The 14,262-nt window shown below is 40.0% G+C and overlaps 1 protein-coding gene across 1 annotated transcript in view; it reads left to right on the forward strand.

Moving 5' to 3' along the window:
* C7H1orf141 (chromosome 7 C1orf141 homolog) overlaps positions 1–14,262 on the forward strand; it is a 53,564-nt gene that overhangs the window by 13,389 nt on the left and 25,913 nt on the right. Inside the window, exon 7 of the mRNA XM_074079591.1 lies at positions 4,548–4,657. Within this exon, the coding sequence (XP_073935692.1) occupies positions 4,548–4,657 (110 nt within the window). The remainder of the gene's footprint in view (positions 1–4,547; positions 4,658–14,262) is intronic.

Below are 14,262 nucleotides of genomic sequence, written 5' to 3' on the forward strand. Positions count from 1 at the left end.
CCAGGATGATAGTGTTGCTACTGCTTTCCTGACTGATAAGATCATTTCCTGAATAGTTCATAAGGGCATCATTGATTCTGTGTTAGGGACAGTCGCTGAGGAAGGCTCCTGTTCAGTTAAATGTAAGCATGGCTCACAGGGAAGTTTGAGGCCGGGGCAAAGTCGGTCTAAATTGTAAAGACAAAGAGACACTTGGTTCCATCATGATTGCACTAGTGAGCCTGTCTGAGGAGATAATGGTAGACAGTGAAAAATACTGAACCATTGCATCTGTGTATGAAGACAGGGTGACACAATGCATTGCAAGCTGTGGAATAATGGGGGAGCAGGGCGAGAGAGTAAGAGTAAGTAATGCAGGGTTAGTCTGATTAAAGCATGATATGTACATGTCTGAAATACCAAGGTGAAACCTCCCTGGACTGTCATATCAATATAATAAATGAAAGACAAGAGAGTAAAGCAGGTATTTTTTTGGGGTGGATACCAGTGAGAGGGAGTGGGCATAAGGAAAGGGTAAATGAGTGTGAATATGGCAGATGTATTTTGTATTCATATATGAAAACAGAAGAATGAAACCTGTTGAAATTGTTCTAAGAGGGAAGAGAGAAAGAGGGAGAACAATGGAGGAGGTTAACCTAACTAAGATAAATTGTAAACACATATGTAAATGTCACAGTGTATCTCCCTGTACAAGTCTTATATGCTAATAAAATATTTTTTTTAAAAAGAGGCACTTGCTTCAAAGATTCAGAAACCAAGTTAATATGGTTTGATCAGTGTCCAGAGAACCAAAACTGAATACACACACACTGACATACACCCACAGAGTTCAAGAGAATTAGGGTGTAACTCCAGGCACAGGAAATAAGGTTTGGTTGAAGAAATTAAGATCTGATTGTGCATGTAAGTGCAGCAAAGACACAGCAAGGCTGAGTGCTTCATCTTAGTCCCCTCCTGTCTACCATTGGCGGGGCAGCTTTCCTCACATAGCCATTTTATTATTCCTCAAGTGACACAAAGTTCCTTAGGTGCTTGTGATTTCAACCAAAGCACAGGGTTCCTGTAGCCCTCCTAGATTCTACACATCCTCTGTGGCTCAGATTAGAGCTCTCCAAAGGCCCACGTGTTGCAGAGTTGGGTCCCAGTGTGCTGCTATTGGAGGAGGGGCTATGGGAGATCCTTAGGTCAGTGGGACCTTGGCCCCTTCCTCTTCCTCTCTCTTTTTGCTTCCTGGCTTGTGATATAAGCAGTGTTCCTCCACCATGTGTTCTTGCCATGATGTGCTGCCTCACCACAGGTCCAAAAGCAACAAGGCCAACTGTGAGTCAAAATAGATCTTTTCTCTTTATAAGTCATTTATCTTAGGTATTCTATAATAGTAATGGGAAGCTAACTAGCACATACCCTGTATAATTTTTTTCTATAAAGTAAATGACTTAAAATAGCCACATTTGTGAAACTCAGTGAGTTACTGAAGAGGGAGCAAGTTTTGAAAGGGAAAAGTATGTCCAGGCCAAGGCTTAACATAGACAAAGGTCACCAGAGGAGGTGTTGGAGGGGAGAAAAAAAAAGACTGATTTATTTTAGTAACCAAAAATGGTTTGTTGTTTCTAGACTTGGATGGGTGTTGGGGCAAAGACTGGAGAGTGAGTTGAAAGAAATAACCCTAAAGAGGTGCAAAAGGTCGGATCAGAGGTCAACTAAAGATAAACCAACTAAAGAACTAAAGATAGTCTCCTGAGGCAGTAAGAAGCATCTGAACGGTTTAAATAGGGTTATACTTGCTGAGATTATACTTCAGGCCTGGAGAGTGCCTACCCATGAGGCCCCAAGTTCAATTCCCATACAGCAACAGATAAACAAACAATAAAAAAATTAGACTTCAGAAAAAGTATTAAAAGCAAAGTAGGTATGTAATTAAGAATCATGAGGGCTCAGCGACCTGACTTTTTGCTAGAGTTCATAGTATCTCCAGAACCTGCCTGTCTGCCTTCAGGAAGCAACCAGTCTTGTAGGATTCCTTTTTGTTTGTCTGTTTTTCCCTTTTGGAGGTATTGGGGTTTGAACTCAGGCCATGTGCTTGCTAGTCAGGTGCTCTACCATTTGAGTCACACCTCCAGGTCTTGTAATAAGTCCTTTTCTAGCCACACCAGAAAGATTGGGTAAACAATAGGTCAGAAGGCAGAAAGCTTCATCTTCCTATCAAAATAGTAGTCTGGTTACATTGGTTATATGTATGGATTCTTCTTTTTGGACAAATGAAAAGGTAGTTAAATATAAATAGAGAATATAGCAGTCCATGGTGATTTTTTTTCTTTGTTTTTATTCATTGGTGCTGGGGATCCAACCCAGGGCCTCATACATGGCAGGCAAGCGCTCTATCACCAAGCTAATCCCCAGCCTTGTAGTGAAGTGGAATTGGCCAAGTTACTTCTTCCTTTAGTTCAATGCACATCATCTAATCTTGGTGATATGCATCTGGTATAGAGATTAAGGGGTGGGGTTTTTAGATCTTTTGCTGGGTATCCTAGCTTTGCTTCCTCTTGGCTCTTTAACTCTGGACGAATTACATAACTTCTCTGTGCCTCGGTTTCCTCATCTTTACGGTGGAGATAGTAATAATATATATTCCATAGGGCTGTCATGGCAATTAAGACAGTTAATACACAGGAAGAATTTTAAATTCTCAAGTCAGGCATGGAGGCTCACGCTTGTCATCCCAGCTATGTAGGAGGCTGAGATCTGAGATTGCAGTTCCAGGCCATCACAGGCCAAAAAAAGTGCAAGACTCCATCTCAACACCAAAAGAGGGCATGCCTGCCATCCCAGCTACCTAGAGCAGGAAGCATACATAGGAGGATCAAGGTCCAGACCCTCCCTGGGAAAAAAGCAAGACCCTATTATAGGGCAAAACGTGGTTCAAACAGTAAAGCACCTGCCTACCGAGTGCAAAGCCCCAAGTTCAAACCCCACTACTGCCAAAAAAATAAATAAATACACAATTCCCCAACAGATAGTAGGCACTCAAAAAAAAAAAAAAAGACCAACAAAAAATACAATCACAAACTAATCATTAAAAAATAAGATAGGAATGAGATACAATTAAGCTATGTTTACTTAGGCAAACTTTTCTAAAATCTTAGGTAAAATGTCATAAGTGGCGTATTGTGGGAACTGGAAGGATAGGCAAGATAGAGACATTTATGTGAGAGATTCATGCCTAGCTTGCTACAGCCAATAAAATTCCTCAGTTACACAGGCACAGATTACCTTTCATGGCCCATGAGGATTCTGGGAAGTTAAGGGCCTCCCCTCCTTCCATCCCCTATGGGGAGAACATCAGTGGTGATGAGCAAGTCCTCATCCCTGAAGCTGAAAGGACTCCTACTTGCTCATACTTGGAGGAGTCAGATTCCAGAGCAGGCCTCTCAACAGCAGCTGCGTATGGAATCACTTGTGAGCTTTAGAACATATGCAGAGTCCCCCAACTCTGGGGTCATGACTTAGCTGGTGCAGAACGGCCTAGGTATAGATATGGTTTTGAAGCAGTCTAAGTAATTCTAATATAGGCAAGTGGTTTTCATTATCATTGTGCATATATGGAGATATATATATGTAGAGAGAGAAAAGGGGTTTGTTAGTGGGGTTGGCTTATGCAATTATGGAGGCTAGGAAGTCCCAGACAGGCATCTGCAGCTGGAGACCCTGAAATGCTGGTAGCAGGGCTCAGTTTAATTTTGAAAGCCCCAGAGCCAGGGAAACTGGTGGTGTACATTTCAGGCCAAGGTGAAAGGCTTGAGAAAAAGCCAGGGGGCAGCTGGTGTAAGTCTGAGAGTCCAAAGTCCAGAGAGCCTGGAGCTCTGATGTCCCAGGACAGGAAGGGGACAGTGAGGAGGAAGTTGCTCTTTTGTTCTGTGTAGACCCCAGCTGTTTGGATGGTGCTCCTGCACTGAGGGTGGCCCCTCCCATGCAGCCCACTAACTCCTATGCCATCTATTCTGGAAACACTCTCACAGACACTCACAAAGAATCCTTTACAGGTTCTTTTGGTCATCTTTAACTTAGTCAAATTGACAACTAAAATAACCATCACATCCATTAAAGAATTTACAGGAAAATTCTGTTTACAATACACAAATGTGATCTATTTTTCTGATATGTGAACTGTCTACCACTTTGATTGATGTCTGTCCCAATTTCTCATTGAACTGATATCCAGGAACTTGTTTATTTATTTATTTTTATAGTATTGGGAATTGAACTCAGGGCCTCCTACTTGCTAAGCAGGCACTCTACCACTTGAGCCACTCCCCAGCCCTCCAGCTTATTTTTCAGAAAGGGGTGGTCAGCGTGTGACTAATAGCGTCCTGAAAAACCTTAATCCTATCACATCAGCAAGGGATCATAAGGGTACTTGGATGCTGTATTAACACAGCATCCGAATCTATATTACTGGGACTTTTCCATATTCCTCCAAATTTACATTTTAGATTCATTTTATAAATTTTCTGATTATTTTCATTTAGATTAGTTTTCATTTTGTCCAGGTATGTCTCTTTCAAATGTGAATGTGAACCTAGAAGTGACTTTGAAAAGCCCAATTTCAGATCTTACTCCGTTCCCACAAATATAAAAATTCAAGAAAGTAAGTCAGGGGGTAATTTTTTTGTAACATACTTACTTTGCCTTTGATTTATTAATTAGGAATTTTATAATTTATTAATGTATTTTTACATGTTTTGATAATTTGATTCCTCTGAGCAATTAAGAATTTACTGAAGAGATGTTAAATGTCACAATGGAAAATTTATAAATTCATTATAGCTACGTATGCATGTGTGCACATTATAGGTAGATATGAGATTTCACTATGTTGTGTAAACTGACCTCAAATTTCTGGTTCAAGCAGTTCTCTTGTTTTAGTAGTCCTGAATCACTGGGACTACAGGCATGTGCCACCACACCTGGCTCAGAAGGTAATATTTTTATGTTGATAAGGTTTCCTTTCTTCTGGAATTAAAATCTCTGAGTTTTCTTTCAGCCCAACCCTAAGAGTTCTTTTTTTTTATGGTATGGGGATTTGAACTCAGGGCTTCTCACTTGCTAGGCAGACACTCTACTCCTTGAGTCACGCCTCCAGCCCTCAACCCTAAGAGTTTCCTTGTTATTATTAAATACAAATTCAGTATGGATAGCTTGTTTAATAGACACGTACATTCAGGATTAGAAATTTTAGAAATCTGCTGGGTGCCAGTGGCTCACGTCTGTAATCCTAGCTACTTGGGAGGCTAAAATCAGGAGGATCATGGTTTGAAGCTAGCCCAGACAAATAGTTTGAGAGATCCCCCCATCTCCAAAATAACAAGAACAAAATGGACTGAAGGTATCACTCAAGTTGTAGAGTACCTGCTTTGCCAGTGCTTAGCCCTAAGCTGAAACTTGAGTCTCCCAGGAAGGAAGGAACAGGGGATTGTGGGGAGGGAGGGAGGAAGGTAAGAAGAAAGGAAGGAAGGAAGGAAGGAAGGAAAGAAATTGTGAGCTAGGAACCAGCATTACAGATCCTCAGAGAATTTGAGTGTTGCTGTCACTGGAGTTTTAGGTCAGAGATCCAGACCCCAGGGGGATCCATTTGTCTTTTCCAGCCACTTGCCTGGAATAAAGAGAGGCATAACAGTGAAGAGCAAAAAAAGGAGATTTAATGTGGCACAGATACATGATGGGAAGAGGCACAGTGAGCACGTCAGCCCATCTTGGAGCATGGACACAAGCTTTAGGCTTAAATAGAGGAGCAGGAGGTACGCAGTTATTAATCAGTCCCAGTCACAGATGTGGTCCGTGGACAGAGGTGTGATCTGGTTGCCATTTGTGGAGGGGTTCTGGAGAAGTTATTGTTGCTGTCATCACTTGAGGGGAGCAGTCTGGTCATAAGAAAGTCATTGTTGTCTGGAGGACAGTTTCAACCCTCATCACAGGTGTGTATCCTCAGTCCTGTCCTTCCTGGATTCCAAGGTGATTGCATGGGAAAGAGACTCAGAGGAAAGGAGACAGGTGCAAAATAGAGGCAGGAATGCCAGACTTTTCTCCTGCCCTCAGTTCCCCTTCCGACACTTGCAGTCCCAGGTGAGGAGTCAGCACTGTTCAGCAAAAGCAGTGTCTAGGTACCTGTCATATTTGTGTTGTGTCTTTCCCCTTTCTCTGCCATTATCAAGCAGCCGTTGGATTCACCATTGTCGTCATCAACCTCCTTGCCTGGGGCTGCTTATCTCCACCTTGATCCATATCACCTCATTTTTGTCCTATGCTTTGCAGTCTAAGTGCTCAACAGATCTGTTTCCACAGCCTCTACTTTCTCAATTCTAGTCTAAACTTCAACCTACTCCCATCTGGTTTCCTGCCTCCACCATTCTATTGAAACTACACAGATCAAGACCAGCCATGGTGCCGACCTTGCTAAATTCAAATGATAGTTCTCCGTTTCCTTTCCTGTACTTCTTAGTTCTCTTATAGTTAACTCCTTCTTAACATCGCTGGGGGCCCACATCTCCTGCTTTCTGGTTATCTCTGTCCTTCTCAGTCGCTTCTTAATTTCTAATCTTCATCCTTAAACTACTGTATTTGCTCAGAGTTCATCCTGAGCCTGTCTCTGTTTCTACTCTCTCTCCTTGGGTGAGCATTTCTAGTCTTATGGTTTGAAATACCATCAAGATGCTATTAAATCCTTTATTTATAGGTCCAATACAGACTAGCCTCTGATGCCTACATTGAGCTACCTAGTTGACATCTCCAGGTGAACTTCTTACAGGCACTTTAACCTAATGTCTAGAACAAGACTCAGGATTTCCTATCTCAACCATCTGTCCTAACCTGTCTTTCAGGCTCTCTTCCTCTAGGCCGTTCAACACAAGGCTGAAACTTAAAAGCCATTTTGATTCCCCTTTCTTTCACACCCAAAGTCCAGTCGTCAGCAAGCCTTTTCCATTCTAACTCATCTTGAATTCACTTATTGTCACCATATCTGTGGCTGCCATCCTACTCCAAATAATTATCCCCTCCTATTTATATAACTCTAACAGCTTGCCAACAGCTATTTCTTTCTTTCCCCCTTGCTAATCACTTTCCTTCTTTCTTTCCAAACTATTTTATTTTTTAATTATCATATTATTGTTGTACTGGGGATACGTTGTGACATTTACAAAAGTTCTGACAATATATCATTTGTTAAATTATTTTAAATCAAAAAATAACATACATATCCAAAAGTACATATAGCAAAAAATGTGTACTATAATGGCCATTTGGAATTCCCGGTAAATGGATGTATGTGGGTTTGGGGTATTTTGTGGGGGAAGTATTTGGTCCAAATATTCTACCTTGGACCTTCAGTCAGCTTTGGATTCTCTGCTTCAATTCAAGTAGCTTCAAAAACCTAACCTTGCTTCTTCATCACAAATACTCCCCAGGGCAGAAGTGTCTTTGCACTCTGGGCCCACACAGCTGAATTCTTACTTCTGGAGTTAGGACCAGAAGTCCCTGCTTGTCTTTGATGCCCTTTAGGCTTTTGAAAATATTTCAAGTACATTTTTCATTTGCCTTCTATAAGAGAGCTGGTACTAATTGCCTAACTCTAATTCATTTTCTGTTATCAAATCTCGGTGATTTTTTTCAAGTCAGTTGATCATCTCCTCAGTAAAGCCTCTTGAGGGCTTCTCACCACCCTTCCTCTGAACCTTGCATCTTGTGACCTTTGCAACAGGTTTAGCCTCACCCCCTGCCTCCTGCCTTTCAGTTAGACTACACCTCCAGCTGCCTCTTTTCTATACTGCTGCTAGACTGCTTCAGGGAAACACGCATTCCCTCTGCATGGGCACTGACAGGCTTCTCCCTGCGGTGTGCTCCTCAGTGGCAGGGTTCATGTCATCTGCTACCAGAGGGCTCCTCTGACCACCTTCTTCTGTCTGAATTACACCTCCTTCTATTGGCCTCTCACCAGAACGTGCTTATCTCTGTCACAGCATGTATCTCAATTCATTTGATTCACTCTTTTGTCTTTTTACTTGTTTTCTATACTAGCCACTGCAATGTATGCATCACTGGATGGGAATCACTTCCAGCGTCCAGCACCAGTGCCTGGCGCAGAAATCAGTGAAAGATGACAATTGGGTGACTACTTGCTACCATATTCAGTTTCTTACATCTGTTATTTCATTTACTCCTTCAAGTATCCTTATGAACTAATTACTGTATTTCCAATTAACAAATGATGGAAATAAGGCTCAGAGAGGATAAGTAACTTTTCTAAGGCTACAGAAACCACAAAATAGGTTCAAATTCTGTATGCTTGATCCCTACATTTTACTTTAAGAAAATCTATTAGATGATGATCTAGATGAATAAAATTCATAATAGGGAACGAGAGCATGCCTCTTTTCACAGGTATTAACCAAAGAAATTTTAGAATAGCACACATGATTCTATGTTTTTTAGAAATCCACTTTTCCAAGAAGATAAAATTTTGTCATACAGTAGTAAATAATTGAAAGTTATGTTATTAATAAACATTCTGTCTTAAAGGAAATCATTTTAGAACAGATTTAGCTCAGAAAATGTCAAAGCACTGCATAAATAAGCAAATACGATTATTAAACTATGTTTCTAAAAAATTTACTACTAGTAGAGAAAGTTTATTAAAAGTGGCTTAAGAGTGTGCCAGTGTCATCTGTGTTTGGATTTCTTTAGAGCCAGTAGAAGAAAATCTAAAATCAAGATCCACTAGACCCTTGCATTATCTTAAGGATACCACTGAGGTAGGTTTGATTTGCATACTTACAATTAGTTGATAGAAATTTAAATTAACCTTAATAATTTTATATATGTTTCTGTATATCCTAAACTCAAATGAGTTTTAGAATTCAAAAGCATAAGAATGTGAAGTGATTTCATCTCTGATATTATGTAAAACTTTATGTATGGGAAAACAGAAAAGATAACATGTCTTTTCTTAAGACAAAAACTACATATGTATAATTTAAGCACTTTATTTAAATGTATTATATAAAAAGCATGTATCTGAGGTGTGGCTTACACTTGTAATCTTAGTTACTCTGGAGACAGAGATTGGGAGGATGATGGTTTGAGGCTAGCCTGGGTAAAAAGTTCTGAGACCCCAACTCATAAAAAGTTGGGTGTGGTGGTGCATGCACCTGTCATCCAGCTACTAGGGAGGCTTAAGTGGGAGGATCACAGTGCAGGCTGGTCCAAGCATAAACTCAAGAACCAATTAAAAAAACAGGAAATGGAAAGGACTAAGGGTGTGCATTAAAGGTAGGGCCCTGAGATCAAACCCCAGTATTGCTTTAAAAAAACAAAACAAAACTTTGTTAATCTTTTCACGTGTAGCCTGGTTTTGGAGCATGCCATAGTTAAACCAAGTTACAGTAACTATAAATAAGTTTAGAATCAACACTATCAACTCTTTTTTTCTTTTTATTTGTGGGGGATGGGGGAGGACAGTATTGGGGATTGAACTCTGGGCCTCACACTAGCTAGGAGTAGCTTGGATTACAGATGTGGGCCTTAACTCTCTCTCTCTCCCCACCCCCGCTTTTTCTGCAGTACTGGGGTTTGAACTCAAGGCCTATACCTTGAGCCACTCCAGCAGCCTTTTTTTTGTGTTGGATTTTTTTTCCAGGTAAGGTCTTGCAAACTATTTGCCCAGGCTGGCTTCAAACCACGTTCCTTCCATCTCTGTCTCCTGAGTAGCTAGGATTACAGGCGTGCACCACTGGTGCCTGGCTATGACCTTTACTCTTGATAATTTCTGAGCAGGGGTTTCACAGCATAATGGAAAGTGACTCACTAGCCTTGAGCACTGAGCATGCACTAGGGCACTTGTCAGCAAGCTGCACGTAGGGAACAAGAGAGTGAATTAACCCAAAGAATCAGCAAGGGAAAATCACATAAGAACCTTTTCCATGCTTCTTTGTATTAACTCTGAACATTGATGACATGGAGAAAGCAAAATGAGATATAATACTTAGCAACCATAGTTAAGAACTGTTTTGCTGCATATTCTTGCATTTTATAATCTAAAAAGCAGTAATAGGCCTGCTGTCCAGATTATAAATGTTATCTCCATCTACATGGTTTATTTAAGCTAGTGTTTAATAAAAATCACCCAGGAAATATATATCCTTATTTCCATTTACTCATCACAAATTTACTCCCATCTTACAAAAAGAAGGTAGCAATTTATTTAAAGAAATAAAAATATCCATATGAATTTAGTAATTAAATAATTTTGAACTCTTAAACCTCCTCATCTAATATCTTCTTTTCAGAGGCAACCATGTTTAAATTTTACAGGTTTAACTTCCTCTTATAACTAACTCCATATTTCTAAAGAATAAATTTCTACTTGTTTTTTAGCTTGTCAACTTTAAAGATTATCTCCTGAGTGATTAGTGAAAAGATTGCAGATTAGCTTTTTATACTACTCTGCTTCTCATCTCTTGTCCCTCTTTCTTTGGATATTTGATAGTGACTTTTTTATAGCTTCTGTTAACTTTTAAGTCTTGAAATAATATATCTATTTTTTTGGCATTAGTGGGATTCAAACTCAGGGCCTTGTGCTTGTTAGGCAGGTGCTCTACCACTCTGCCAGCCCTTGTTTGTGATGGGCATTTTCAAGATAGTGTTTCATGAACTGTTTGCCTGGGGCTGGCTTTGAACAGCGATCCTCCTGATCTCTGCCTCCTGAGTAGCTAGGATTACAGGCGTGAGCCACCAGTGCCCAGCTCTATTTTTTCTTTTCTACCATCTTCACCCACCAACTCCCAATTTCCTCTTTATGAAAAGTGACAGTCTTAGCAGTCTTACCCTTTCCCTCAACTCAGCTCTCCACACCGTCTTCCTTGGACCAAGTGTATTATTTACTTTTGTGTTCTTTCTTAAGGTCAATGATTATATTCAGCTTTGCAATTCCCACTATACCTATGTTTTGTCTGTAGGTTAATTCTAAAACTAAAACTGCTGTTAACAGCGTTTATATCATTATGACATCATAAATAATTGTAACTATGTTAGGATTAACTTTCTTCTCAGTGGGTATGGTATAAAAACAAAGGGCTTGCTTTTCTTGCCCTCCATTGGTTATTCACAAACAATGCTGTTTCAGTGTCTCACACTTAGACGTGAGTGTCTCCTGCAGCTACACGTTTTCTTTTCTTTTCTTGAAATTTCTATTTATTTTTTGTTGTCTTGTGGAGAACACCGTTACTAACAGGAAACATCTATATAGTGAACAGGTGTGTCATTGTAATTGAAAGAACATGTACACCCTCAACAGCACAATAAAGTAAGTACCATTATTTCTATTTACTATATGTGTGTAAAATACATTTTTATTTGTTTATTTTGTGGCAAGTGCTGTCTGAACTCAGGGTCTTACACTTTCTAGGCAAATGTTCTACACTTGGGGTACACTCCCAGCCCTTTTCGATTTTTATTTTTCAGATAGGGTCTTGTTTTGCCTGGAGCTGACCTTGGACAGTGATCTTGATATTTCTGCCTCCTCATTAGCTGGGATTATGGGCATGTGTCATCATTCCCAGTTTGTTTTCTGAGATAGGGTTCATAAACTTTTTGCCCAGCTGGTCTTGAACTCCAATCCTCTCGTCTCCACCTCCTGCAGAGCTGGGAGTGCAGGTGTGCACACCCCTGCCTAACCCATCATCGTTTCTATTCCATAAATGAGAAAAAAGAGATAAACAACATGCCTGAGATCAAATTGCATGCAGCAGAACAAGAATATGCCCAGCAATCTAATTCGGGCTCTTTGCATCCTCCAAAACAGAAGCATGTCACTTTCTTACCATATGCAAATGCCATCAGATTTCTTCCTCGTTCTCTCCAGTCCAATCTCCTGGGAGGAACTGTCTTTAGAGGTCAGTGACTTCTTGCTCTAAATTTGACCCCTTGCTCTTAAGCCTGCTCTGCCATTGTCACCTGGATCATTGCTCCCCTGGCTTAGTCTCCAGGTAGTGTGGTTTCAATATGAAATGTCTCCCATAGGCCCTGCATTGAACGCTTCATTGGCCCAGCTGTTGGCGCTGTTTTGGGAGGTGATGGAAATGCTAGAAGGTGGGCCCAACCTGGAGGAAGCAGGTCACAGGAGGAGAAACTTTGAAGGTCATACCCAGTTTCCAGTCCTCTCTGCTTCCTGGCCACCATGATGAAGCAGCAGTTCCTCCACACAGGCCCACTGCCATGATGTTCTGCCCATGCATATGGGGCCACCAACCATGGACTGAATCTTCTGATACCATGAGCCAAAATAAATCTTTCCTCCCCAAAATCGTGCTGTCGGGTATTCTGTCACAGTGATGCAAAGTCAGTAATGTCCAGATTCCAGCATCCGAGGTTTTCTTTCTTCTTGGATTTCATCTTTCCTAGAGTACATCTTCAAGAAACTTCCCTAAAAATGGCACATGGATATCTGAGAGCATATTTATTGTCCCCATCGTTTGATAATTTGGCTGAGTAGAATTATGGGTTCGAAATCATTTTTTTCTCTAGCCCTTGAAGACATCATTTTACTGTCCTGTGTAATTTAATATTGCTCAACCTTTGGAGAGCACTGAAGGAGACACATCTTTATTTAGGCCCCCAAAATTTCTTCGTCAATTTACCATCTACTATTTCCTCTGTCTGATAATGATCAGATATTAGGCTTCTTGGATTGATTCTCAATGTTTCTTTTCTCTTTTTTTCTTTGAAAGTTTGCCCTTTTTTTAAATGGAAAATATCCTTAACTTTTTTCTTTCAGTCCTTTTACTGCATTTTCCCCTCCAGCAAAATATTCTAAATTTCCAGTGTTTCTTTCTTACTCTCTGTGGCTGTTTGTCACCCTCCCCTCCAAATTTTCTGAAGGTAGTAGAGTTCATTTTCATAAATTCCTGTTTGTTTGAGTTTTCTTTCTTTCTTTCTTTCTTTCTTTCTTTCTGTCTTTCTTTCTGTGGCACTGGACATTGAATTCAGGGCCTCAACTGCTCTTCTACTTACGCCACACAACAGTCCTTTCGCTTTTAGTTTGTTTTTGAGATAAGGTTTTGCTAACTTTGCTCTGGTTGGCCTCAAACTCATGATCTTACTGCCTCCTCCTCCAAAGTAGCTGGGATCCACAGGCCTACTCCTGTAATTAGCGTTTTATTGTTTTCTGCCTTCTTCAGGACTATTTGAACACTTACCATGGAAGTTTTATTTTAAATTTCTATTTGCTTTTAATTATATCGCTTTTTATTTGTTTGTGGTTTTAGTGGCTTCTATACATACTAAAATATGCCTCATTCAGCTTTTCAAAGTCTACTTAGAGTAAAATTATACTACTTCACATAAAGATATAAAAACCTTTAAATTATGTAAGTCTATATACTACCTTAATCCTTGGTACTGTTATATAATATCTATAGATTACCCTAAACCCTTCAGAACAGTATTCTATTTTTTTTGTCTTCAATAATCCTATGTGTTTCAAAGAAGGTAAGGGGGTAAAAAATAACCAAATATTTACCAGATCTGATTTTCTTAAGTTGTTCCTGAAGCTCCAAGTTTTGGGTGTCATTTCCCTTTTGCCTAAAGAATTTCCTTTAGCATATTTTGTAGTGAATGTTGGCTGGCATCTAATTTCTTGGTTTTCTTTTACCTAAAAATGTCTTAAGGTATATATACATATCCCTGCATTGGGGTTTGAACGCAGGGCCTTTACTTGCTAGGCAAGCACACTTGAGCTACGTCCCCAGCCCTCAAAGGCATTTGCAAAGGAAATATTTATTTGATGTAAAATTCTGGCTGAATATTATTAATAGGGCTCATACACAGTTTCCTTTCAGCGTATTCATGATATTCCTAGTGTCCACTGGCCCCTGTGATTTCTGATGAGCAGTCAAGGGTGTTTGAATGTCTCCCTGTATGTAACTTCTTGTTTTTCCCTGGCTGCTTTCAAGATACTATTTTGGTGTTTGGTTTTCAGCAGTTTGACTATGTGCCTGTTTATACTGCTTGAGGTTGACTAAGCTTCTGGAATTTGTTAATATGTCTTTTCTTAAATGAAAGAAATGTCTGACCATTCTTTCTTCAAATATTTTTCCTACCCTGTTGTTCTTCTCCTCTCCTTCTGGTACTCTCTCTCTTCTGGTACATGCCACAACTTTCATCAGTGTTCCACAGGTTTCTAAATCCATGTTTGTCACATTAATTTCTGTTTTA

The sequence above is a fragment of the Castor canadensis genome, chromosome 7, assembly GCF_047511655.1.
Source record: "Castor canadensis chromosome 7, mCasCan1.hap1v2, whole genome shotgun sequence".
Classification (NCBI taxonomy): Eukaryota; Metazoa; Chordata; class Mammalia; order Rodentia; family Castoridae; genus Castor; species Castor canadensis.